Raw genomic sequence first — 27317 nt, 5'->3', positions numbered from 1 at the left:
CTGGGGCAGCTTGTGCATCCCTGAGGCTTGCAGATGGGCATGGAGGGTTCAGAGTGGTCAGACAGGGTGCATGGGACCTCCGGGGCTGATCCCTCCCTCTTCCACCCCTTCTTTTCTGCTCAGACCCCCCAGAGGTGAGGGTCACATGGACCGTCGTCAATGGCTCCGACGCACTGCTCTGTGAAGCCTCTGGGTACCCCCAGCCCAATGTGACATGGCTGGAGTGCAGGAGCCACATGGATAGGTAGGTAGCTCTGGTCTCCCTCTTCACCCCAGGCCGAGGGGCCAAGCATGGGGGTGTCCTGACACTCTAAGCCACACTCTGCTCTTCCCAGGTGTGATGAGGCCCAAGGGCTGGTCCTAGAACACTCAGACTCGCAGGTGCTGAGCCGGGAGCCCTTCCACAAGGTGATCGTCCACAGCCTGCTGGCCATGGGGAGCTTGGAACACAACCGGACTTATGAGTGCCAGGCCCTCAACAGTGTGGGGAACAGCTCCCAGGCCTTCAGGCCCATCTCTGTAGGTGAGCCTTCGCCCCTCCCAGGCAGGGTGGGAGGTGGGCCCAGGAAACTGCCCCAGCCCCAGGGAGCCAAGGAGCCCTGGCCTGAGTGCCAAAGTGAGCAGGTCCCAGCCATACTGAGTTCCTCGTCTCTGGGCCCAACTGCAGCCGCCTCCTGACCAAAGGTCTCCTGCAGAGGCCAGGTGGAGGATCTAGAACCCATGGGACTAGCAGCAGGGAGGAGAGGAACAGAGGGCAGGAAGCCATGAGGTCCAGGGAGACACCAGCTGGAAGCGTGGCCTCATCTGGGCTTCTGCTCATTTTCCTGCTTTTGAACTCCCCCATGAACTCACAAGTATGTACTTGGCATGAGCTGTGTGCCAGGCGCTCACTTGGTGTCAGGGAGCAGGATGTCCATGGAGATTACAGGCTGGGGAGAGACACAGGCCAACTGCACCCTAGCGCCAGCCCCGACCGCTTCCTCCATTCCTCCTGGACTCTCTTCCCTCCAGAGACACAGTCCTATCTGTTCAGGGCCACTGTCCCCGGGTGGGGCTGATGGCCAGCCCCGGGCGCTGACGCAGGCTGGGTCTCTTCAGAGGAAGGCATGCCTTTCCCCATGTGGCACAAAGGCCCCAGCTGTCTGAGCGCGAGAGGCCCGCAACTGTGGAGACCCACAGCTCCCCCCAGACTTCCACCAACCGGGACTCAGCACCGCTGTGTGCCAGGCCCCGGCCAGATTCTCTGGGCAGACAACACAGAATGGAAGCCTCTGTCTGGCTCAGAGATGGCCCCGCAGGTGCCTTGAAGCCGGGGCGACTGGGGCCGGACTCCACACGCCTGAGGCCTGTGGCTGCTCGGCCTCACTGCTGGGGTCCCACAGCAAACCTTCTAAATGGCCGTTCCACTGAGTGTGCCCCCTGTGCCAGGCACTGCGCTGAGCTCCACACAGTCATTATCTCCCTGAGCTCACACGGCCCTAGGAGGTTAGCACTGTGTTCCTTCCCACTTGGGAGATGAGGAACCAGAGGCTTAGGGAGAAGTCCCACATTCCATGTCACATGCCTCCTAAGTGGCAGAGGTGAGATTTGGCCTCAGACCCACACTGTTGATCTGGGCAAGAGGATGGACACTGTGTCCTTTACACATATTAAAGGAAGTAAGATTATGGATCTGGAGGAGGAGACCCAGGAGCTATAAGCGAAGCTTTCAGACCCTAAGAAGGGCTGTGTGGCTCCAAGGGACGCTCGGGAAAGCAGCGGGGGAAAGGCCAGGAGGACAGATTTCAGGCTAACCTCTAGGTCTTTCTGTCTGAGCTGCCTGAAGGTGCAGGGGGTGGACACCCATCACTGGTGTGTGTGTGTGTGTGTGTGTGTGTGTGTGTGTATCTGTGTGGTGTGTGCGCACGCACACACAAGCCACAGCTGGGCACGAGGCCAGTCTGCTGCAGAGAAGGGGGTACTATGTGACCCGAGGGGCTCCCCAACCACAGAGGCTGTGACTCCAGGCAGGGTCTGGGGCTGGGCAGGAGCAGAACTGGAGGAGCTGTCCTCCTGGCCCCTGGCTGGGGGAGGGTCTATAGGAAGACCCTCTGAGGCTCTGGAGGCTACTGGGTGAGAAAACGCTGTGTTCAGTCAACAGGCATTTATTGAGCACCTACTGTGTTCCAGGCAGTGCAGTGGTCTGATTTCAGTGGTGGCAGGAGGTCTCGGAGACCCCCTCTGCTGGCTCACTCCTCTGCCCCACCCCTTGCAGGAGCCCATGTGCAGCTTTCTGACGAGCCACTCTTCACACCTGTGCTGGTCACCTGCATGTCCATCATGGCCTTGTTGCTGCTGCTGCTCCTGCTGCTTTTCTACAAGTACAAGCAGGTGAGCCTAGGCGGGGCCAGGATGGGGGTGTCCAGGCACCCGAGTGAGTCAGACCTGGGACGCTGCCACCAGGTTGCAAGGATTCACCCTGTAGTCCCCCGAGAACCCACTCGTTCTGTCAGCCATTCAGCCAACAGCTCCTCAATGGGTGTCATCTCTATACCAACGCGGGCCGCTGGGTGTTGAGTGAGCCTAAACTTGGAGGCTCGGAGGCTCTTCCCTCATGGGGTTCATTGTCTAGAGCAGGAGATGGTTGCGCGTCCAACAACCAGAAAAGTGAGGGTGCGGAGGAAAAGATGCAATTGGGGGAGGGATGAATTATTCCAGGACAGCGTGAACATGGGGTCCTGTCCCCCCCTGGGGGACACAAGCACACAGAGAAGGCATCGTGGGGCCAGGCCCGTGGACCCCTGCAGGTGGTGGGTGGTCTAGTGGAGGAGGAAGGCTTAGCCATCATCACCCTCCTCATTAGTTACTACTCATAGAAGCTGCCGCTGATGGCCCATTGACATGTGGTGTGCTTCCTGTCACTGAGTTCAGAGTTGGTGATGGCAACTTTAGGGGCATTTTCGTGAAGTCTGTTACTCGCATCCTCTCGCTGAATGCCCTTGACAGTCACAGCATGTGGACAGCATCCCTAACCCCATTTTACAGAAGTGGAAGCTGAGATTCTGAGAGGGAGAGGCAGCTGCCCTCTTCTACAGCTGGCGGGTGGCAGAGGCTGGGTTTTAAGAAGCCGTATTTGTAGCCATTATGTGAAACACTGACTCATCTTATCTTACCCGCACAACCTGGAGGCAGGAACTGTAGCAGTCAGTATTTTACAGTACGGAAACTGAGGGCTGGCAAGGGGGAAGAACTGGCCCAAGGGTCCCCGGGGCCTCCCCACACGATAGCCCGAGGCCTCTGCCACCCTGCCTCACTGCCATCCTACGTGAAAGATGGTGTCCGTTGTCCCTTGTGGAGAAAGGAGCCCATTTGGAGAAGGTGGTAGGCATGGGCAGGACAGGTCTGGGAGAATGGGTGGTGCAGCAAGGGGAGACGAGACTCAGGGCAAGGGTATCTCTGGGGGAGAGGGCACTGTGTGCAAAGGTGAGGGTGGGGGGGACCAAGAGAGTTCCAGAAATATTGGTGCCTGGAAGAGGAGGCAGGCTGTGGGTCCAAGGACTTGGGCCCATCCTGTAGGCTCAGAGCCGTCAGTGGGTTTGAACAAGGGAGCAGTGTGATTTAGGGGTGAATAACCCACCTTGTGGGTCTCCTCCTCTGCATTTTCTCTTCTGCACCCCTGCCTTGGGGGTTTTACTATGAGAAGAGGACCAAGACACTGTGGATGGGATGTAGGGGCCCATAGGGGCAGCTCTCATGCTCGTGCCAGAACCCAGCATGGAGAGGCAGCTCTGAAGGCAGACTCCAAGAAACAAAGGTCCTGGGATCTGGGTCCAGCTCTGAAACTGTCTTGCCATGCGACCTTGGCTGACTCACTGCCCACTCTGGTCCTCAGTTTCCCTACCTGTACCATGGAAGTCACAGTCTTCCGCCTCTGGTTTAAGAGCCAGGGGTTGGGAATTGGACAGATGTGGGTCCTGCCTCTGCCAGTCTCCAGCTATTGTAACTCTGGGGAAGTTGGGGGGCGGCGGTTCTCTGCCTCTGTTTCTCCGTCTGTGAAATGGGTTTAATAATGGAGGCCACCCTGCCAGGCTGTCAGGATTCAGTGATGGACTGCATGCAGGGGATTTAGCAGGGTGCTGGATACAGTGCTCAGGGTGGACCCTGCACGCCCTTGGCCCAGGAGAAAGCTGACTGTAGGGAAACTGAGTTAGCTCACACTTCTCGGGTTTGTAGGAGTGTCTGAGGTTGGGCACCTCCTTGACCACACACTCACAGTGGTTGTCCGGCCTCACTCACCCACCCCTGTGGACAGGCCTTAACTCACTCTTATGAGTTCCTTCTCTGAACAGCTTCTTCCTTTTATGGAACAGAAAACTGCCTCCCAGTGCCCCACAGAGCTGTGGCCTCAGCCCAGGACAATTCTGCTGAGATTCTGGAGAAGGCCCAGTTCCCTCTCCAGCCCCTTCTACCTTTAGGTGCCCAGCCCCCTTGGCCAATTTTGGTTTGGGAACACCTTACCTTCTCTCCATGGGACCATTTTTGGAACATGTAGTCCCAGCTACCTCATTTCCCATCCAGGAAATGTAACTGTCCCCTGAACCCATCGAAGGCCAAGAAAAGGAGGGCATCTCATGGGACGAGACCTTGAAGGGTCAAGATGGTAATGCCCTTACCTCTGGGCCCTCCAGCCAATTCCCCTCTTCTGTGCCCCATGGGGCTCTGAGCATTGCCTCTGCCCTGGGGATTCTGTCTGGCCCGTCCTCACTGCCTGAAACTGCGGTGAGGGGTGGCTCTGGTGGGGGGAGGGGTTGGTTCTGCCTCAGAGCTGAGTCATCGCCTTTTTGGCCCCCAGAGAGACCACAAGGGGGGCCGAGGGGGGAGGAGAAAAGGGCAGGAGTCAGCAGGCTGGAAGGAGGAAGGACGCAAGGAGGAAAGGATGAGGTAGGGAGGCACGAAGGCTGGGATTCTGGAGTCAGAACTGAGCTCTGGGGCTTGGAGGCTGACTGGGGCCAGATGGGAGGCCCCCCAGGTTTTCCAGCAGGAAGTGTTGAGGTTGCTACCTTCCTAAGAGAGAACATCCAGTAGCCCAGAACAATCAGGCCTAGATGGGGAGGGTCATAGGACTGGGATGTCTCCCTGCCCATCTCGGTCACCAAGGGGAAGTGGGGTGAGCCTGGGCTTGTCCTAAAGAGTGAGATGACGCACACTGAGGGTGCTGCCCAGCGCCGTGCTCACCAGGGGCGATCAGGGATCACTCCCTCCTATCCTGACAACTACTTCCGTTAGGAAACCTGGCCGAAGTGGCCCATCCCAACTTCCCTGCAAGGGCTGTCCTTCAGAGGAGACCCCCGCAGGTAGAAGCCCTAGGTAGCCAAGGTGGTACAGAAGCAGAGCTGCTGGCTGTCTTCCAGGAAGGGGCAGGGATGCCAGAGGCGCAGGGGGAGGCGGGAGAGAGCTGTTGTATTCCTGCGGGTAGAGTCTGGGATTCAGAGAACTGAGATCCAACCAGATGACCTCTTCCTTCTTTGACAACCCCCTTTCCCCGACCTTACCCTCTTATCCTCTGCCTGGCTGGGGGCGGGGCCGCGCTGGGGAGGGGGCTGACTCAGGCTCAGCTGCAGGGGCCAGAAGAAGGAGAAGTGGTGAGAAGAAAAACAACTTTGGCCACAGAAGCCCCTGGAGATGGAAGTTGCTTGGGCGGGGGGTGTCCAAGAACCCTCTCCTGGCTTTCTCTCCATGTTTAGGGTAGGGAAGGGACCCACACGCGGGGCTTGAATCCTCTGTGATTCACAAGGTTCCTCCTTTGGTCCCACTTCAGACTCTTCCTCCCAAGCCACGGCATGGGTGTTCTTAGGTTTACCTGCAGCCTCCCTCAGAACCCAGAAGTTCTTCCTTGTGTCTAACCACAGTCTCCTCTCCCAAGTTCCGGAAGTTCTTCCCTACGGCTCTCTGGAGTCTTTCTCCTAATCCCGTGCAACTTGCAGCCACAGACTGCCTCCCTCCCCAACACCCACTCGCACACCCGTTAGGTCCCCCAGGCTGGGTGCCCAGAGAAGGAGCCCAGCTGCTAAACACAGCCCAGCTGGTCCCTGTCCCCTAGGACTGACCGGAAAGAGTGGGACTGCTGACCCAAGGCCTCAGTGTTCTCCACCACCCAGGCCCAGCTTCCACTTTCCACCCAAAGTCCATCTTCCATCAGCACTTCTCATGGGCACCCCCTGGAGTGACGCCCCCAAGCAGCTGCCATCCTGGGCAGGAAAGAGCGAGGCAGCTGCTCTCCTCCCTCCCTGCATCTGGCTGTGCCCCCTCCCTCTCCTTTGACAACATAAAGTCCGAAGTATCCCTCACCTGTGTCGCACCCTCAAGGGCTTTTCTCTGCAGTTAGGAGGGAATCCACTCACCTATCCCAGCGCTCAAGACCTTCCTGTCTCTGGAACATCCGCACCTCCTTCAAGCCCTCCACCCCTGGGGAAACTTCCTTCCTGTCCCTCAGACTTGCCAGGACTCAGCCCACCTGCAGGGCTCTGCATCTGGTCTTCACCGAACCTGCAAAGAGCTTCCTCCATCAGTCATCTGGCCGCCTTCTCCTCACCTCCTCAGGGGCCTTCCCTGACCTACCTTCAGTTGCACTTGGTGCTCTCTGTCCCACTACCTCAATTTACTATCTTCATGGCACTGTCGGAAAATGTCTGACCCATGTGTGTATGTGAGTTGAATGCCTGTCTTAGCCCCTTGCCTGGGGGAAAGGACTTTACATTTATCTTCTTTAGCTCTGAATCAATAGTGTCTGGCACAAATAGGAATTTGGTGAAATATTTGTCTGAAAATATTATTCAGCCTTAAAAAGGAAAGAAATTCTGACACACGGATGAACCTTGAAGACATTAGGCTGAGGGAAATAAGCCAGTCACAAAAGGACACTTGGAATTAAGTGAGGTACCTAGAGTCGTTGGATTTGGGAGACAAGTGGCCAGGGGCTAAGGGGAGATAGGAAAGGGGAGTCACTTAATGAGGACGGAGTTCCAGTTTTGCAAGACGGAAAGCATTGTGGAGGCTGGTGACACAACCGTGTGAATGAACACTTCTGAATGGTACACTCAGAAATGGTTGAGATGGTCAATTTCATGTTGTGTGTATCTAACCACAACCTGAAAACAAAACCAGACTGTATTTGGAGTGGAGGATGGACGGATGGAGAGATGGAAATGTCCCCCCTGCTGGGTCAGAAATTACCAAGTTATCAGGGCTGGCAGGGTTCTCGGAGGTGATCCTGCAACACCCACCCCCCAGGGATGGTCACATGGTGAGGCCAAGCCAGGCAAGGACAGGCCACCCCGCCTCCTCCCGCACGCCTCAGGCCTCCCACACCCCTGCTCTTGGGGGTCAGGGATGAGATACCAGATCTGCCTGCGGGCAGCTGACGTATGCTCCCCCCTCCCCCCGCTTCCCTCTACAGAAGCCCAAGTACCAGGTGCGCTGGAAGATCATCGAGAGCTATGAGGGCAACAGCTACACCTTCATTGACCCCACCCAGCTGCCCTACAACGAGAAGTGGGAGTTTCCCCGAAACAACCTGCGGTTCGGTGAGCCGGGTCCTAGCACACCCCCCACCCCGTCCCCCATCATGGGGTCGGCATGTGCTGTAGGGAGCCTGTGGGCCCTTAGACAAAGGGCTCTTTGTCACCAGGGACCTAAGGAGACTGTGTGTGTGTGTGTGTGTGTGTGTGTGTGTGTGTGTCCAGGGAAGACTCTCGGAGCCGGTGCCTTTGGGAAGGTGGTGGAGGCCACAGCCTTTGGTCTGGGCACGGAAGATGCTGTCCTGAAGGTGGCCGTGAAGATGCTCAAGTGTGAGTGAGGGGAGGGGGTTTTGGGAACTTCGGGGAAGGGGGAGGAGGAGGTGTCTGCTGGGGGAGGGCCTCCCGGTCATCACAAGAGTCACCACCCACATTTTGGGCCTGGGGTAGGACCTGGGATTGGGGGCAAGGACTCTTGGCTTCTTTTGTGAGCTCCAGCCTCCCCCTGGCTCCTGGGTGTGGAGGGGCTTTTGATGGAGCCCCAGAGAGGCTGGGGCACACAGAGGCCACCCTGGGCCACGGTCTGGCCACAGCTTGGTTTCCTGCCCCTAGAGAGCAGCTCAGGGATGGGCCATCTCTCCTCTCTCCCTAACTCCAATCTGTGTGTCCGAATTTTTCCTTTTCTCTCATTTGGTCACTGATCACTTTGGGGCACTGGGTGTGCCCTGCTTGCTCTCCTGGGTGTCTCATGTCTGTCTATGTGGCTATCTATACCCTGCCCTCTCCCCATCTATGGGACCTGTGGTTCCCTCTTCCAGCCACGGCTCATGCAGACGAGAAGGAGGCCCTCATGTCAGAGCTGAAGATCATGAGTCACCTGGGCCAGCATGAGAACATAGTCAACCTTCTGGGAGCCTGCACTCACGGAGGTGAGGGGTCCTGGCAGGCATTGGGGCCCATGGTCTTAGAGCCTCTTGGGTGTCTGAGGGCCCAGGGCCACCTGACTCCATCTTCTTACCACCTGCTCTAAGTGATGGCAGGATCTCTACCTCAGCATTCCTCAAATTCCTAGACCAGGTGCCTGGATTCGTCAGAAGCTACTTATGACTGAGGGACAGTTCTATGAGCTCTGTTCGTTGGTTCTCAAACCTTGGTGGATGTCCAAGTCAGCCAGAGAGGACTATAAAAGTGCAGTTCTCTGGGCCTTGCTGCCGGGAGTCTGGTTCTGGGAGTCTGGAGTGAAGCTTCCACCCAGAGACACTTGGACACTCATGACAGGGTCCAGAGGTGCCCCAGGGCCTGTCAGGACTCCCAGTCTGTCCCATTCTCTTCTGTAGCAGCCTTGACCCATATGGAACAGCCACAGATTTCCTTTGAAGGAGGAATTCTTGGGCTGCAGTTTTTTGAGATTCCTCTGCTTTAGACAGATGGGATTACTGAGGCACAGAAAGCAGAAAAAGCTGCTCATAGACAATCAGGATTAGAACTCAGGGCTCCTGAGTCCCATTTCAGAAGGCCATAGCACCCCACCCCATGTGTCTGTGGGCTAAGGAGTGCACTTACCCCTCGGTCCTGGATGCTTTAGGCCCTGTTCTGGTCATCACCGAGTACTGTTGCTATGGCGACCTGCTCAACTTCCTGCGAAGGAAGGCCGAAGCCATGCTGGGACCCAGCCTGAGTGTGGGCCGGGACCCCGAGGCAGGCACTGGCTACAAGAACATCCACCTGGAGAAGAAATATGTCCGCAGGTAGGACCCTGGCAAAGGACAGGAAGGAGGCTGGGACTGGAGGGGGGGGGCACTGCGTCTGTCTGTGAAGCTAACTCAGGCTTGGGTGGCCGTGTGACTCTCACATTCCCATCTCTGCCGTGGGGAGTAGTCACCCCAGCTTAGATGGGCCAACTCGGTTTTTCTACTACTTATTCCTATCATCCAACAAATATTTGGGCAATTTGGGCAACTAGGAGTATGGAGGCAAAGATGGGCAGCTCACAGTCTGGTGGAGACAGGCGTTAGTTAACAAAATCATCACTTTAATGTACATAAAAGATCAACCAAGATCCTTTCAGCACTCTAGCCAGAGATGGGGAGAGCTTGAAGGCAAACTGCCCTGTTTTTCCCACAGGCTCAGGCTGTCAGGGGCTGCACAGCACCCGGACAGAGTCTGGGGACAGGGATAAAACAGGGTGACTGTGGCCAGGCCCCTGATCTACTTGGGCCTTGGTTTCCCCGGGGTGAGCCATCGGGGGATTGAACCTCTCAGAGTCTTTCCTACTCTGTCATTCTGTAATGCTGTGATTCCTGGAAGCCACCCTTGAGGCAGATGGACAAAGCCACACAGGGAACCAGAGAGAGGAAGTGGCCAGTTTTGTGTCACACATGAGTCAGGGGCAGAGGCGGAGCCCACACTAGAACTAGGCTCCCTTGACTCCTGGCTCGGTACTCACCTAAGCCTCCTGGCTGTCCTGAAGTCTCAGTGCTGGGGCATGTGGGGCCTCAGGGCGAGGCTGCTGAGACAGAATCGGAACAAGAAGGGTGTACACGGGGCCCCTGTCTCAGCTAGCTGTTAGCTGCCAAGCCTGAGGAGGCAAAAGGGGAAGGAGGCCATTTCATTCCATCTGGTATCCTCAAAAATGAGGGCTGAGCAGGATCTGCTTCCTCTTCTATTCTCTGCCGCCCTTCTGACAGGGCAGCTCACACTGGGCCTCTGCAGGCTGGAACCTCAGGCCAGGCAAATCAAAATGAGAACTGAAGTAAACTATTAACTTCTGATCTTCAAATGTGCAGGTGGGGAAAGGCTTCAGTGATGTGACCTCAAGGGCACACGGCATGTGAACCAATCCTGCCAGTTGGTTCCCAGGCTACATTAATGGAAGTAGAGTTTCTAAACCAAGGGAGGGGATGGTTTTTGCCGTGGTCAAAGCGTAAGTGGGCCACCTCCTTCTCTTTCTGGGAACACTAGAGTATGGGCATTGTCGAGGTGCACATCTCCATCACAGAGGGGATCGGGGAGAGGGAAGTCCAGAAATCATACCTAGTTGGATTATTAGAAGCAGCAGTGGCTATTCAATGTAGAAAAGTGCTTTCTCCAACCGTAACCCAAAGAGTGAGCTCAAAGGCGTCACCTGAGAGCTGTTAGAAATGCAGGAGCTCAGGCCCCCAGACCTGCTGCATCAGAATCAGCATTTCAGTAAGACCCCCCACCCCAGGTGGATTATGTGCTCGTGAATTAGTTTAAGAAGCGCTCCTCCAGACCAGTGGCCTTCACCCAGGCTGCACACTGGAATCGCCTGGAGAGCTTTCAGAGTGTGACCGACTGGGTTTTGCCCCTAATTTCTGAGGTGGTCTGGGCACAGGGAGAGTTGACAGCTCCCCAGGTGATTGAATGTGAAGCCAGCCATGAGAGCCACTGTCTGGAGAAGGGGGCCTAGAGTATGTTCAAATCCCTGCAGGGCTGCTACGGGAAAAGCGAGCCTCATTCTCTGTGGCCCGTGAGGACAGAGTGAGGACGAGCAGGAGGAAAATCTCAGGGGCAAAGTGGCATTAGGAACAGTGAAGAACTTTCTAACAGGCAGAGAGCTGCCCAACGATAGAACAAATTGTGAGCTTCCTCCCTGGATGGCCAAGCAGAGATCAATCATCACACGCACAGAATGTGGCAGGGGATTCCCTGTCAGAAACAGATGTTTGAGTGGACCTTGACATCCCCGTCCTTCCCTGCCGATTGGAGAGGCCATGGGGAGCCAGTGGCCAAGGCCTGAGCTGGGCAGTGTAGCAACAGGTTCTCACCCATCCCCAACCTTTCTCCTGTATAGGGACAGCGGCTTCTCCAGCCAGGGTGTAGATACCTATGTGGAGATGAGGCCTGTCTCTACTTCTTCTTCAAGTGACTCCTTCTCTGAACAAGGTAAGGATGTACTGGGATGCAGGTGGGGGAGAGGCAGGGGAGAAGGGTGACTGGGGGATGGGCAGGAAGGGGCAGGGGTGTGGTGGGGCCGCCATGACACTTCTCCCCACACCAGACCTGGACAAGGAGGATGGGCGACCACTGGAGCTGCGGGACCTGCTCCACTTCTCGAGCCAGGTGGCCCAGGGCATGGCCTTCCTTGCTTCCAAGAACGTGAGTTGTAAACTGGGTCTGAATGTGGTCACCCAGGGTGGCCGGGAGGCAGCTGCCCCCCCACCCCCACCCCGCTGTGAGGCTGGATGATGGAGGACAAGGGCAGGAAAGGGGGTATATGATGGAGCCAAGGCAGAGCCAGAGTGCCACACAGCCTCTAGGAGTGCGCAGGAGAAACCCACGGCTGAGCGCTCCTCCACGGCGGGACGGTGGGAGCCACCAGCCTGAGCAGACCCGTTTCCCTGGTGTGCAGCAAATGGAGGAACCCATTTCCAAGAACAGGCTTTATTCCTTCAGTTTTGGTCAACAGTGTGAACAAGACAACCATTGTGTCCCTTTGTGAAGGCCCTGATCTTATGGGGCTGATAAAGGAACCTCCCTGAGTTGTGAGGGGATAAGACGTATGCAACACATTCAACCCACGAAGGTCCCAGTGAGTGGGAGCTGCGACCGTGCCCCTTACAGATTTGGGGGTCCAGAGTTTGATCGTTGGCTCTGCCATTTGCTGCGTGACTTTGAGCAACTACGGCAATTCTCTGAGCCTTGGTTTCTGTACCTATAAAAATGGGCAAAATCACAGGGTTGTCTTGAGGGCAAAACAGGGTTGTAAGGTGTGCAGATGCTTTGAGAAGAGCCTGGCATGGCAGGGCCCTGGAGGTGGCAGCTGCCATCATTGGTAACTGGTGGGGGGCGGGTCCAGAGGCTGTTCCCAGCACCAGGGCTCATTGCTTCTTGCCCAAGCGGATTGCCTCGCTGTAAGTCAGCGGCCGCTGCTCAGGGCCGGAGGGCCGCAGTGACAGTGGTTCTTAAACATTGAACTGACCACATTAAATTTCCTCAGACCTGGGTCTTGGTAGAAGGTGGGGACAAGAGCCAGAGTAGAGAACCAAAATGGATGCCAATTCCCTCAGTCAGGAGCCCAAGGCCTTCTAGGGCCCCGGCTGTTCCCCTGGCACCTCAGGCTCAAGCAGGGGAGGGGCCGAGACTAACCTGCAAGTGCTTCCCTTCAGTGCATCCACCGGGACGTGGCAGCCCGAAACGTCTTGCTGACCAGTGGACGTGTGGCCAAGATTGGGGACTTTGGGCTGGCCAGGGACATCATGAATGACTCCAACTACATTGTCAAGGGCAATGTGAGTGCTGGGGAGGGTGGGCCCGGCTGGGGAGGGGGCAGTGAGCCAGGGTCCGAGGTGACTGGGGTCTGCTGTGCCAGGCCCGCCTGCCCGTGAAGTGGATGGCTCCAGAGAGCATCTTCGACTGTGTCTACACGGTTCAGAGCGACGTCTGGTCCTACGGCATCCTGCTCTGGGAAATCTTCTCGCTCGGTAAGCTGCCGGCCCCGGGCTCAATCATGTTCGGTTACCACAGTGTCCTATGCATCATGGAGGATGCCAGTCAAGGATACTTGGTGCCCAGGGCAAAGGCTGGTGAAATGACGGGCAAAGCATCTGACAATGAGGCAGTGCAGCTCCTGTGTGGGCTGGGCCAATGCTCCACTCTGCTGGGCATTCCGTCCGGGCTCTTCCCTCCTCTGCCTGCCCGAGCAGATGCTGCTTCCTCGAATGGTTTTCCCTCATAACGTGCATATCCCACTTCTGGAGCACTAAGCACAGGGACTTGGGCTAAGCCTTTCATCGAGTTCCTCTGACCTCTTATTCCAAGCCCTGTGCTGGAATTCTCTGTGGGGTCTGGTGAGGCCTGGGTGAAGGCTCCCCAGTTCCACTGAAGCCTATGCCCTTTGTAACTCTTCACAGCCCAGTCTCACCAAGATGCACGTGGGTGTGGGGGCAGGTGAAGGTGAGCACTGAGCATGGTCTCCTACATGATCTTGGCCTTTGCAGGGCTGAACCCCTACCCTGGCATTCTGGTGAACAGCAAGTTCTATAAGCTGGTGAAGGATGGATACCAAATGGCCCAGCCTGCGTTTGCCCCAAAGAACATGTAAGTGAAGGACCCCAGGGAGGAAAGAGGACACCCCAGGCTTTGGCTGAAGGGGATGAAGTGTGTGTGTGAGCCTGATCTCCCTGCCCAGTGTTCCAGGGCCAGGCTTTATCTCCCCCACAGTAGGCTAAACCAAACCCTTTTCCAAGTGAGTTCAGGGTTTCCACTGGTTCCCTAGGTAGCCTAGAGGATGTGCTCCGAGGTCTCTTAACTGGGACTGATCCTAACTCAGATGATAGGTTTTTAAGTCAGACTCTCTTATTATGACCTCGGGGAAGGCTCTTGTCATTTCTTCTGTCCTGGCAATCTGTGGTGCTGACCAGCCAGCCACCACAGCCCCTCCACCAACTCACTGCAGCTGGCCCATCACGAGCCGCCTCCCTACCGTCACCTTTGCACAGGCCAGCGGGCCATGAATTCACCCACTGCACCTTTCCCCTGCCACTCTCAGCACAGCCACCCCCCATGCCCCGCACTCACTGCTCGAAGGCTCGCCAGATCCATGGCCCCTGCAGCCCACATGCCCTATTCACCTCTTGCTACAGCTGGCCACTCACTCATCTCTCAGTCCACCTGGCAAACCTACCTGTAAGCAGCAAAAGTGCCCCTTCTTAGTTCTAGGAGTTGGGGAAAGAGAACATCTCTGAACTTCTTCTCCTTTCAGTTGTCAAATGGGCAAGATGGAAATACCTTCCAAGGGCTACTGGGGAGATTGAATAAGACAATGCATGTCAAGGACGTAGCACAGTTCTTGCGTCAGGCTTGCTTCTCACTAGGCTTCAGGACCTCTGCTGGGCAAGACTGCAGGGTGTGTGCGTGCGCATGCGCACAGGCACGTGGGTCACGGTCCCCAGACCCACAGGCAGCCTCTGTTCGGTCTCAGATACAGCATCATGCAGGCCTGCTGGGCCCTGGAGCCCACCCACAGACCCACCTTCCAGCAGATCTGCTCCCTCCTCCAGGAGCAGGCCCCAGTGGACAGGAGAGCACCGGTGAGTGGGGCCGACCTCAGGGTGGGTGGCTGGCTCCAGCAGGCCAGGCTGGGCCTAAGCCAGGACTGACCTCTCCTGGGCTCTCGCACCCTCAGGACTACACCAATCTGCCAAGCAGCAGCAGCAGCAGCAGCGGTGGCGGCGGTGGCAGCGGCAGTGGTGACGGCAGCAGTAGCGAGCCAGAGGAGAGCTCCAGTGAGAACCTGGCCTGCTGTGAGCAGGGGGATATCGCCCAGCCCCTGCTGCAGCCCAACAACTACCAGTTCTGTTGAGGGGATGGCCAGGAAGCACTGCTTTCCCCTTCCTCCAAGCTTCAACTCCACCGTGGATGGGGCACTGCGGGGAGAACATACAGACTCTGCCCTTGGTCATTTCACTCAACAGCCCGGCCCAGCTCTGAAACTCAGGAATGTGAGATCCACAGGAGTGTGGGGAGGACCCCACTTCCAGGGCCTGGGCCATCACTGCCAGTCAGGGGCTAGGGCTGAGCCCCCCGCCCACTGTTCTCAATGCTATGGCCTCGTGTTCACTATGCCAACTGGTAGAACCCCCATCTCACTCTCTTAACCTTGTTCCCACTTCTAGGAACCCCTTTTCCTACTCCCCACTATCTCACTGGAAATGGATCCGTGGTGTACCTCCCAACGCTGAAAAGCCCAGGCATCTCAGAGCCGTGGCATGGCTCCTTTCTAAGAAGGAACTATACCTCTTAGTCCCCACCTTCTGGTCCCTATAGCCCCACCCACCCCGGATCTGGTCGCTACAATGAGCCAGGTGGCAGCTAAAGTTCGGGGTTCTGCCCAGTCCCCCATCACTCCGAGCTGGAAGGCTGGGGGCCCGTGTGGCTGGCCACACCAAGCAAGCGGCATGCATGCCACCAAGCTGACTCCCTGTAACTAACAGTCACCCTGCGGGATGTCTCGGTCATTAAACTAACAGCATTAACACAGCTGGCCTCCAGTTCCCTCTGCCACTCGGGGGCCTGCGGATTCCCTGGGACCTCTTCCATCCTCCTTCATGTTGAGTGACCAACTCAACACCTGGGGTGCCACCACGCTGTGCCCCACACAATGAGCATGGAATTGACTCTTGCTTCACCAGATAATTTAATAAATTTTATTCTTGGCGGGGGAAGAAGGAGGGAAAAAAGCCACCTACTCCACTCCTCTCAATAAATTAAGTAACACACGGCCAATTCCCGTGCCCTAAGCAAACCTCAGGCACTTGAGCCAGTCCCGCTGTTTCCTTATGGCCCAGTCTGCTTCCCCTTCACAGAAGGGAGTTTTTCCTACTGCCGCCAGGTTATGTCATGCCAACGGGCCACATCCCCTCTATGGTGAGGGTCCAGAGCCCAGAAAGGATGTAGGGTGCAGCAGCAGTGGCCAGGGAAAGGAGGAAGGGGATCCTCTTCCTCAAAGCTCAGGGCAGAGAAGACAGTCCTGGAAGTAAGCTGTGGCTGTTTCTCCCCTCCTCAGCTTCCCCCCAATTTGGGTGCAGGAAGAGTAGGAAGGATATGCATCCCTCCTCTGAGAAGATCAAGAGCCCAAAGGGACCCCTAGAGCTAATGAGGCCCCCAAGGCCCCAAGTCAAAGGCAACAGGCTAAGAAGTCGTGTGGCTGCAGGGGCTGGAAAGAGTGAACCCCAGGGGTGGGAAGAGATACCTCTGCAGCCTTCCCCCTCCCCCGTGCTGGATTCCACCTTCGCCTACCCCAGGACCTCCACCCTGACCTGCAGGAGGCCCCAGGGAAGCCACCAGCTACCAGCATTCCTTCAGCCTCCTTTCCCCTCTGTTGAACATACTAAGTCCCCAAGTAAGGAGTGTTCTGGTGCTTCTCCTGACCCCGGGCCCCACCGTGCTCAGGAAATGGAAGCTCTTTGGTCAGTCCCAGCATCAGAGGCCTCCCCAAAGGTGAACGCGCCGGCCGGTCCCCTGGATGGATCTGCCTTGGGCAAGGGCCTCACTATGGCTTGACGGTGAAGTCCCTGTGCAAGAGCCTGGCTCAGACTGTCACTGCAGCCACCTCCTCTTCCTCACCCTCCTCCTCTGCCTCTGTCTTAATCTGAGCTACCCCGAGGCGGTAGAGGGTATCTCGGATGACCACCTCGCCAGGCTGGCAACTCTGTACAATGTCATGGATCTGCCGGTTGACAATCTCACGGCTGGTGAGGAAGTCCATGAGGCGGTTGTAGAGGTAATAGTGGGTGGCATTGTCAAAGGCAATGGGCCGCTGGCGGACACTGTTTGGTTTGCTGTCTGTGATGGAGGCCAGGATGGTTGTGTAGGGCGCCAACTCAGGGCACAGGGCTGAAGAGTGGTGTCCAGTACTGGGGTCACCAGGACTGGGCTGTGTGTCTACATGGACGATGTGACGTGTGGCAGTCTTGGTGACTGGGTGCTGGACAGAGTGCTCAGCCTCCATCATGTCCACTGTGTAATGCTGGTCCAAGAGCTCTGGGCAGGATACGCTCTGGAGGAGAGAGAAGAAACCAATCTGACATGAGGGATGACTAAGGTAAAAGTTGTGGGGTGGGTGAAAGTGAAGGGGGGGCTGTCAGCACCATTTACACCCTCACGTCACCATATATGCTCACACCTCCTGGGGCAAGTCCCCTTCCTCTGTGCTTCCCTCTCCTCATGAAGACGGGGACAGTCACAGGGACCACCTCTCAGAACAGATGCTCGATTACCTGAGCTGCTACTGCTTAGTGCCATGTCTAGCTGACTCTGGCTGGGGCTGCAAGGAGTGGGCAGCAGAGGGCTCTTGCTGAGGCTGTTGACTTCCGGCAGTGCCAGGCACAAGCTCACACAGCCAGTGAGTCCCAGGGACTAAGGAAAAGGCTGAGTGGTGACAATAATGTCCCCTTCGTTCTGTTGCCAGTCCTAACATCTCTTCCCAGCAAAGGGCACGTGGGTCTAGGAAGAATCACTGTCTCGTACAAAGCACCAAAATACACAGTACAAGGGCTCTGCCACTTATCTGCTGTGTGACACTGGCTAAGTCCATCTCCCCTCTCTGGACCATTACCTTTTACTAAATGGAGAGAGTTGGATACGGTGGTGTTTTCTAAGTCTCTGTGCCTCTAGGTCACAACAGGTATGCCATGTAGTACATTCATGGGCAGACCCAAGACCTGACTGGTCCGGACCTTTAGTACACCAACGTGTTTGAGGTCTCCCAAAGGCAGCAATTTCACAGGCTTATCTGGAAGGCAACCGCAAAATACCTGTTTGGGACACCCTGGGCACTCCTAAGTGACATGCTGGGGCCTCACACACACAGGGTTTGGTGAGTAAAAATCTGTGGAGGAAATGTTGGCTCAGAGCATCAAGATAAAATATTAGTGGAGACAAAGGATGCTGGAGATGGCTCCCAGAAGGCCTTCCCAAACAACCAGGAGGTGAGACATGGGCTGAGGGATTTATTCCAGCTCTTCAGAAGGGAACTCACCACAGGTGGCTCTGTGGGGCTAGAGAAACAGCCCTGGTTCCTCCCCCACATCTGGTTGGTCAGCTCTGGGTAGCAGAGGTCAGCACAAAGGGCCACTGGTGTGGCCATGTCTACCACGTAGACAGGTGGCCAATGGCGAGAAGAGACCAGCAGATCCACATGGTCGCGGGCACTCTCGCCCCGCACAAGATACTTGGAGCCACAGATCACCTGAGCAGGGAGAAGGAAGTCACAGCAGAGGGTGAAGCAGCACACAGAGTTGAGTCTTCTTCCCATAAAGATGAAAAATCAGGTTTCATGACTAACGCCACAGCCATCCTTCCAGAGCCCATCACGTTCTACTTCCCATTTCTGTCCCCAAATGAAGTCGCCAGCTCATCCGTGACTTCCCGAGAGAATATGGCTGGGAGTCTTTGACTGAGGCTGAGAGGCCCCTATGAGCATCCACTCCAAACCCCACCCTCCACACTGCCATACCAAGCACCCTCTAGTCCAGGGACTCCAATTCCCAGCCCCACAGCACTGGCAACTACAGCTGGTTAGAGACGGAGGTTCCTGGGCCCCACCCCAAACCCAAGGCACTAGCCTCTGGGGGTGGGGCATTCTGAGCAGCTCTATTTTGGGCAGCTCCCCACCAGACCCAGATATGCTGTGCAGATGGGAACCTCATGGGAACCTCAACGTAGACTAGTAAACACCTGCACCGACAGTGCTTCCAGGCACCACTTTGTGGTTGGGGAGGCAGAGCTCTGTGTATAGTGGGAAATCCTGCATCAGCCGCCGCCTCCCTACCTTCGCCCCCCCAGCCATAGCTATCACCTCCTAGTAATGCTGCTCGCCCATCACAGTCTGGAGGCTCTGTAACTCTCACAGCCCCTTGTGGTCAAGTGCTTCTCACAAGAGGGTCCCTAGTCATATGAACACAGTCCACTGAACAGGCTCTGTTCCGCCAGGGCAAAGGCACCCAGTCTGTCCCTCAAATGCAGCTTTGGTTGAAGAAGTTGAGAACTGGATTCTCTTTTGACAGCCTGTTGACACGCCCACTCTCGCACCTGAGAGTACTGAAGATTCTGCTAGCAATCCCTCCCTCAGTTAGTACCCGTTCAGGGGGTTATCAACCCCAGTATCTTCCTGGGCCTGCTTTGTCATATAGTGCTCAGCCTTCCCAGTGCTATCCCAGTGCCTACCCTGTCCACGCTCCACAGACATGAAGGTGCTCTCCTTAAACCAAAATCAGAACTACGTGCTCCCCAATTCCCACACAGAACTGTCCAGTAGGCCCCTCAGCACTCTCAGAGGAAAACCTAGACCACTACTGTGGCCTACAAAGTTCTACATGATCTGCTCTCTGGTCCTCTGGAAGGTCCCAACCTTCCTCCTCTGGGCTCACCAGGCTTCCCCACTCAGGACTTAGTGGTCAGTCTTCCCTCTGCTGGAACAGTCTTTCCATAACTCATCACTGGGCTCAGCCTTCCCTAGCTACCCCAGACAGCAGGTCCCTCTCAGTCGCCTTCTATCTCAGGGCTTTGTCTAGTTCCTTTAGAGCTAGCTCCCTAAGCCAGGATGACTCTACCTCCCCTCTAACATGAGGTCAACTAGAGAAGAATGAATCTTCACTGCTCACCTCTGTACCCTCAACAGCTGACGCAGGGCCAGGATGTGAAAGGGTGCTTAATATTCATTGGTGATGACCCAGGTTCCCTTCCTAGTCCAAAGGGTGGCACCTGACCCATAAGAAGCTACCCCACAGGCTGCCCAGTGACCCAAGTGCTGGCTCCCACAGAATGAGCTGCATCAAACAGAGTCTCTGTGTGGGCAATCGGACACAGACAAATTCAGCCCAAGCTCCTCCTTACTACCCCCTTACCTGATGGGGGCACACCTTGTAGATTTTACCCCCTGTGAGATGAGATGGGGGCTGTCTAGCTCTGGTTCCATTCTGTACAGATTCATAGAGGGCCAATAAGGAGAAGCAGAGCTGTTCCTGGAGCAGGACAAGATTAAATACAAAGCAGTAAATGCTAAGGGACCAGGCCTGGTGTGCAGCACCAAACACTCACTTCAATACCCAAAGCAAAAGAAGAAACTGTCAAGGCCAGTGTGTGCCTTGGCGCCTCACTAGCTTAACGTCCTCTAGGTACAGATGGTGATTTTGAGGCCCTGAGAGGACCAAGTAGGTCTCAGGGAGAGGCAGCCAGAGCTATCAAGGTGCTATCTTGAGCCTAGCGGGTCTTCCTACTTCTCACAGGGCAGGGGGCTTCAAAGAGAAGCTAATATTTGAGTCTAAACTTGAAGGAAGCATGAAATTTCAGCAGGACTTTAGTATGAAGTGAATAATGTATGGATAAAACACGCCCCCCTCCCCTTCCCCAGATAGAACGATGCTCATTCCCTAAGGGCCTGGAGAGGAGATAAACCACACAGGGCAAAGTGCCTTCCTTACAACATTGTCAGGTCAGTAGTTTGGTTATTTCCAATTTGTGAACCAGGAAAATGAGGCTGAGATGAAAGGCAGCTTAGCAAGGTCATGCCCAGTCAGTGTGGGAGCCAGGACCTGACCCGAGTCTGGACCACAACCTTCGCCAGAGGAACTGATTGGAGGGGAAGGACTCGCATAGCTATGGTGACCTGGCTGTGAACGATCTACACCCCTGACTGCTAGCACCTTCTGTCCAAAACAGGCACTTGTCACAGGTGGCTCCTCTCCTCGCCCAGAAAGGCGGCCACCAGCCTGCTCCCTAAGTCCCTCTCTGCCCTGCCGCCCCCGCCACTCACCTTGGAGTCTTCTGTCCCAAAGGGGATGCCACACTGCGTCAACAGGTGCCGCAGCTCCTCCTCACCATAGGAGCCAATGTCCTCGAGCTTGCAGGCGCCCTCGTGAAGCAGCCTCACCAGGGCACTGCCATGGCCTGCAAGAGACGACCCTGCTGAGGGGAGGGCACTGCCACCAGACAGTACAACACAGGGAGCCTGTCATGTGTGAGGATGAGGACCCGGGGATGAGGCCCAAGTCCAGGAAGTGGCGCAAGCAGGCTCTACCCTGAGCACTGCCCTAGGTGCTAAGGGCGGTGGACCGAGGCAGATCTTCTAACTTCTGCAGATATACGAAGTCTCTCAGAACTGGCTTTCTGCCCCTGCAAAGGACCCCAAAACGGGTAAGCTTTTATTCTTTTAAGGTTTTTCAGAACCAAGCTCTCAGAGGCTTGCCACAAGGGCAGCAACATGATGAGCAGGAGGTCTCATTCCAAAAACACTCTCTTTACACTGTGTTCCTGAACCTGTATGAGCACGGGTGAGCTAGGTGGGAGTCTTAACAAAAACCAACTTCTGGGCCTTGAAACAGCAAGTATGAGGTGGGCCCTCAGCATCTGATGTTAAGAAGCACTGTGTGAGAGCCAGTGGACCACAACATATTAAATACTTATAAAGTCACCTCAGTGCGTCGATATCTTACCTCTCCATGAGCCTATTCCCATTCCGCTCTGCCACTGATACTGTCTAGCCATGGAAATGTTCCCGACTCTGGACTGGGCTGTTCCCTGATCCAAGTCAGCCACCAGGTGCTCTTACCAGGTACTGGCTGCACATCCAGGTTTTTGTCCTTCTCAGTGTTGACGACCACAGCTCCTCTCATGAGTGGTGGGAAGAAGGGGGCAATAACAGAAGCATCAAACTTGGTGATAGGGATGCTGGCAGGGAAGGCCACCTGCTCAATCACCTCGGTCTCCATCGTGGCCCAAAAGTCCTCCACGTTTACCTCACTAGGGCCCAAGAACTCAGGCCAGGTGAACTAAAAGGTCAGGATAAAAAAAGATCAAAATGTAGGAACCATAGACTACTAGCAACACAAGAGTCCCCCTTCTTGATCCACTCGGACACAAGGTGGGGGTTGGTGTCAGACAGCCACGCACTGCCAGGGCACCCGGCCCCAATTCTGACATCTTAGTACCTACCTGCCTTTGGCCACATTCCCCTCTCCCATACCACAGCTGTCCCCAATACCTGAACAGCCCTTAGTCCCTTCTGCACCTGCCTTTGTTCAAGCTCTTTCCCTGAGCCTCCAGGAAAGGGGAGCTACCATAGCCGAAACCTGTCACGTGTCGGGACACTGCCTGATTAACTACTGCACAAGTCTGGGGGGCTGTATGAGGCGAGACCACCGCAGTAAGGGGCAGAATAAGAATGGGAACGAAAGTCTAGTTCCAAAGCCCAAGTCGTGTGTCCCCACCACCTATGACGCCAGTGCATGCTGTGAGTACACAGCACGAAACGCCCACCACACTTCACAGCTACTGAGCCCACTCTCTCCCCAAAACAAAGGGACAAGGAATGCCAACTGAGAGCGATGTGCTGTCTTTAGTCTAGAGGGTCCTCCTCTATACAGTCCCTGAGGGGAAAGGCCACCAAACTGTCTCCTCCTGGACAACTGCCAATTTGAGTTTCGTTCAGTAACTTCTTATTTCCTCTCACTGACCTCAGAACACCCTCTACCAGCTTCTCTGCCCATGCACCACACCACTCCGCACACGCACAAGGGAGAAAATGAATTAGATTCGGTCTCTCAGAAGATATACCCAGTATTGTAGAAGAGGAGAGACAGGCACACCAAGAGTGAAGGGACTTCTACTCCATTCTGTGAAAGAGCCTTGATCAGACAAGGCAGATGCTAGGCAGGACTAGGAGATGCGAGCTTTTGCAGGGGGGTGGGCCTCTCTTCACTTCTGAAAACCAAATGGTCTCTGCAGCTAGATGTGTTTTTCAGTCAAGCATTGAGCACAGTGTAAGAACCCAGCATAGGTAGTAACGTGCTCAACGTGATTCTAGCTGGGCACTGCTAACACTGCCATTAGGGGCGTCTGGGTGGCTCAGTTGGTTAAGCGCCCGCATTCAGCTCAGGTCATGATCCCAGAGTCCTGGGATCAAGTTCTGCACTGGGCTCTCTGCTCAGTGGAGAGTCTGCTTTTCCCTCTCCCTCTGCCTCCCTCTGCCTGCTTGTGCTACCCCTCCCTTTGTCAAATAAAGAAATAAAATCTTAACAAAAACAAAAAACAAAAACCACCGCCATTAGATTACCATCAGACAAAGAGATCTGAATGAGTATAGAAATAGCCTCTTGGTTAAAATTATTTTTAATTTTTTAATTAAAAATTATTACCGGTCATTTTATCTACAAAGAACATTTAGAAGACTCCAGAAAGCATTATACTTACTTTCATGTATCTTGTTATGCAACATCATCCTTTCAAATGGGATATGTGAGCAAAATGTATACTTTTTTTAAAATTGGGAATAAAAGGAGATATATGTATTAAATCCCTCACAGGATCAGCTGGCCATGCCAAAATGCACCCAAGCTTTTCTCTCAAGGGCCTGTACCACCCCTGGTGGTGAACAGGTGAGCTGCAGGTCCAGTGCCTAAAGGGAGAGTTCATGTTCCAGTCCTCTCTGTCTCTGTGCTGGAGTTCAGGGTTGGAAAGCTCACCCCCCCTCCCCAAGTTATTACTAGCATACCCATGGGGCACTCCATAGCTATGCACACAGACCACACTTCTCAGCATGATCACGGGAGAGAGTTCAGCAATCTATGTGATTTTTTTTTTTTAAAAACACTGTGTACCAGGTCAAGAAAGATTCTTACTCTTCTCAGTTTACTAGGAGTTTTATCATAAATAGGTGTTGAATGATAATGAAACCCTTTTCTACAACTATTAAATAATCATACAGGTTTTCTTCTTTTAAACTGTACAGGAGCAAATTACATTAGTATATTTTCAAGCAATCTTGCTTTCCTGGGTTAAGCCTGTCATTATGGGTTACTTCCTTCACTGTTATAGATGACTGGCTATTATCTTATTCAGCACTGGGGCAACTATAGTCAAGAATACAATTAGCTCCAATTTGTTCTCTTATATTAAATGTCTGGCTTTATTTTCAAGGTTATCTGGCCTTATACAATGAAGTGGGGAAATTTATCTGCTTTTGCCAGTCTTTTATGATCAGGATCATGTATTTCTTGGCTGTTAGAATTAATGTCTAAGGCCATATGAATTTGGTATTATCTTCATGTGAACACTTTTTTAGTTAAGAACCAAGCCACAGATCAGGTGTCTCTTTTCCATAAAACCCACCCTTGGATCTCCAGCTCACTGGGTATAAGTCCTCACAGTGGCCCACATGCCCCCATGGAGAGCATGGCCACCCGCAGCCTCTTGAACCTCACAAGTCCTACCACTCCCTTCGCTGCTCTATGGCTCCAGCTACACTGGCCTTCTTGCTGCTCCTCAACCAAGCACAGTAAGCCCACTTCAGACTGTCTTGCTGCTCTCTCTGCCAATATTCCTCCCCTGAAAGCTTTGTGGGCTTCAGATCTCCCCTCAAATGCCACCATATCAGAGGGGCCTCCCTCTGACTATCCTCTAGATAGTCTCTGTCTCTCCGCCACACTGTTCTCTCCTTACCTGCTTTACTCTTACTATGCTACTTTTAATTCTACATACTGCCTATACAATAGACATTAATATAACATATGCAATTATTAATAATGTTTTTTCCTATCTTCTTACACCAGAATTTGAGCCCCCTGAACACAGAAACTTTACGGGTTTTTAACTGCCCTGTCTCAAGTGTCTAGAAAATGCACCTGGTTCACATTTAATGAATTCATTGGAAAGTAACAAATGCTTCTATTTCCATCCAGCCTTCCTTAGATGAAAAAGCCACTCATCTCCCCCAGGCAGGACTGGAGCCATCTGCTCCTGGGGCAGCTTGCAGGAACGTGGCTGCTGAAGTGTGAGGACAGTTCTAGAGGTGGCCAGGAGGCACTTACTTCCACACTCTTCAGTGCCAACACGTTTTCTTCATTCCTCTGGGCCATTTCCACTTTGGGGGCCACACCACAGATGCCACAGATCATGTCATTGTAGTCTCGGACAGTGAGGCATTCGAAGGCCCAATAGCCATTGCACAGCAGCTCCTGCAGCTGGCTCAGCTCCTCTGAGGTCAGAGTCTTCTCTGCAAGGAGGGCAAGAGCTCTGAGAAGGTCACAAAAAAGACCCTGAGGCCACTGGGGATGAGCCAGTGGCCAACAAGAATAGCAACTCCACAAGATTCCTGCCCAAAGGACACCCGAGAGTACTAACCACCCTAAGGGTCAAGTACCCTGGCCTTCGAAGGTGCAGATGGCAACCCCAAAGGGCAATTCCAAACAGAATTATTAAAACCGCCTTGCGCTAGCAAACTACTAGGCACCAGATCATGTGCTGACAGCTTCAAATACATTATTTCATTTAATTCTCACATCTTTATGAAACAGAAGATATACTCATCCTCATTTTACAACTGGAGAAACTGAGACATAGGATAACTGCTCAAAAATCATGCTGCCACTAACTGGCAGAGCCAAGACTCAAACACAGGCCTCTCTAACCCTAGAACTTTGCCCTACTCCATCTGACCTCATAGCAGGCAAGCTGCAAGTGAACTGAAGTTTACAAGGATAGGAAGGGGAAAGCATCAAAAGAAAGAAGGAAAGCAAAGAGAAAAATCATTTCTAATATTAAGGAGGGTGACCTCCACCTTCAGGTCTCAATATGAGCCTCAGGACTGGCAGCAGACCTCCAGAAGCTGTGTATTCAGAACAAGTACAATTAACATGTGGCGAAGCCAACTCTACCGATCGTCAAAGGATCCACTTCTAAAGAGTCAGCTTAATCTTGTGCTGAGGGTCCCTGGGTGGATGGAAAGACTCACGCTCTTGGCATATATAAAATTCAGAAAGAGCAGTGTATCAGGAAGTCAAGAATGTCTCCTTTTCAAACTACCAGATTCTTCTCTCTTTGGAGAAGCAGCGCTGAAAATTCCCAGGAAACTCAGGACTAGTATGGGAAAGGGAGCAAGCCAAGCTGTACCTGTCTGCTCCTGCACCGACTTCAGAACAGCGCTGATGGACACTCTGGGGTCCTCTCCCAGCTTGATCTGGTTCCGCACTGCAAAAAGCAAGTCCAGGCTCACGAGTAGCTTGTTCCCCACATTAAAGAGACCTGCAAAGTTAAAAAGAGGCAACAGATAAACTCACTATAAAACATCCACAATGGCAAAAAATTAGAAACAAACTAAATATCCAGCAATAGGGGAATAATTAAATTAATAATGGTACACTCCTAAAATGGAAAATTATGCCTCATTAAAAAAAGAATAACATAGACTTAAATGCTCTGGCATGGAGTTGTCCATAATACAATGTTAAATGAAAAAAGCAAGCAGTGAAATCCATACAAAAATTTTTTAATTAAAAGAACAAAAACAAAACCCTCCATACCACCCAGCTCAGCCCTCATGACCACCGAACCCCACTCTTCCTCTACTTTTCAACAACTGCACCATAAGTAAAGGCCAGGAGCACCTTCTAGCCCAAGGAAATAACAATAGCTATCAATATCTCTAGCCAAATCCGGGGATAGATGACTCAGAAGGATTTAAATGCAGTCAATTTAAGACAAATAAAAGAGAGTGATTTTATATTTGCAGGAAGTATAATGCACAAATTTGCACAAAATCAAGTTCTGGAATATGTGTTTCCATAAAAGAGTACAGAGGAGTGGGGAAGACCTTTCTGAGCGTAATACCATATGCTGAAACCATAATGGAAAAGATTTAATCTGATTACATAAAAATTAAAAGAAAAACAAAAGACAATCTCCCCCTGCAAAAAAAAAAAAAAAAAAAAAAAAGAAAAAAAATTCCTTTGTGTCCAGAAAAAAAAAAAATGACAAAGCAAATTAAGAGACAACTGATAAACTGGGGAAGAACTTGGTCAATATTCCAATAAAGAATGGAAATGTTCACAAAATTCACAGAAGAGAATAAAAGACAAAAAAAACATACAATCCTCCTAGTAATCAGAGAAATGCAACAAATTAAGAAATGATACACTAGTTTTTACCTAACAAATTGGCAAGCTTTAAAATATTGTAATACTGATCTACAAAAAGTTCCTTAAGTTGGTAAGTTTAGCATGGTCACTGGATAAAAATTCAATGGACTGGGTTTTGTCTACCCAATTGTGTTTCTACATTAACACTGAAGTTAGAAATTGAACCATATCGCTTACCAATGAAAAAACTGAAATAACTTACGTATAAATCTAACAATATGTGCAGGATCTATATGCTGAAAACTACAAAACACTGATAAGAAAATAAACTCTAATAAAATAGAAAGATGGACAGGTTTAGGGATTAGAAGACTCAGTATTTCCAAGCATGTCAAGCTTTCATAAATTGGTCTATAGATTCAACGTATTCCCTATTAAAATTGTAACAGGA

At 53.3% G+C, this 27317-nt stretch overlaps 2 protein-coding genes across 3 annotated transcripts in view; one reads left to right on the top strand and one right to left on the bottom strand.

Moving 5' to 3' along the window:
• Positions 1-15494, top strand: part of CSF1R (colony stimulating factor 1 receptor) — a 29263-nt gene extending 13769 nt beyond the window's left edge. The window contains exons 8-21 of the mRNA XM_047730610.1: positions 124-244; positions 336-523; positions 2255-2370; positions 7436-7562; positions 7722-7826; positions 8312-8422; positions 9079-9241; positions 11308-11399; positions 11515-11612; positions 12623-12745; positions 12826-12937; positions 13454-13553; positions 14437-14545; positions 14641-15494. Coding sequence (XP_047586566.1) covers positions 124-244; positions 336-523; positions 2255-2370; positions 7436-7562; positions 7722-7826; positions 8312-8422; positions 9079-9241; positions 11308-11399; positions 11515-11612; positions 12623-12745; positions 12826-12937; positions 13454-13553; positions 14437-14545; positions 14641-14817 — 1742 coding nt within the window. The 3' untranslated portion in view covers positions 14818-15494. The remainder of the gene's footprint in view (positions 1-123; positions 245-335; positions 524-2254; positions 2371-7435; positions 7563-7721; positions 7827-8311; positions 8423-9078; positions 9242-11307; positions 11400-11514; positions 11613-12622; positions 12746-12825; positions 12938-13453; positions 13554-14436; positions 14546-14640) is intronic.
• A 153-nt stretch (positions 15495-15647) lies between these two features.
• The window catches only part of HMGXB3 (HMG-box containing 3), a 44947-nt gene continuing 33277 nt past the window's right edge, over positions 15648-27317 (bottom strand). For both annotated transcript variants that reach the window (XM_047730608.1, XM_047730609.1), the window contains 7 exons: positions 25902-26033; positions 24821-25005; positions 21565-21784; positions 20770-20903; positions 19862-19978; positions 17995-18204; positions 15648-17013 (listed from right to left, as the gene is read on the bottom strand). In XM_047730608.1, coding sequence (XP_047586564.1) covers positions 16546-17013; positions 17995-18204; positions 19862-19978; positions 20770-20903; positions 21565-21784; positions 24821-25005; positions 25902-26033 — 1466 coding nt within the window. In that variant the 3' untranslated portion in view covers positions 15648-16545. The remainder of the gene's footprint in view (positions 17014-17994; positions 18205-19861; positions 19979-20769; positions 20904-21564; positions 21785-24820; positions 25006-25901; positions 26034-27317) is intronic.

The sequence above is a fragment of the Lutra lutra genome, chromosome 5 (genome assembly GCF_902655055.1).
Source record: "Lutra lutra chromosome 5, mLutLut1.2, whole genome shotgun sequence".
NCBI classification, from domain to species: Eukaryota; Metazoa; Chordata; class Mammalia; order Carnivora; family Mustelidae; genus Lutra; species Lutra lutra.
This window is presented reverse-complemented; position numbering and strand designations above follow the sequence as displayed.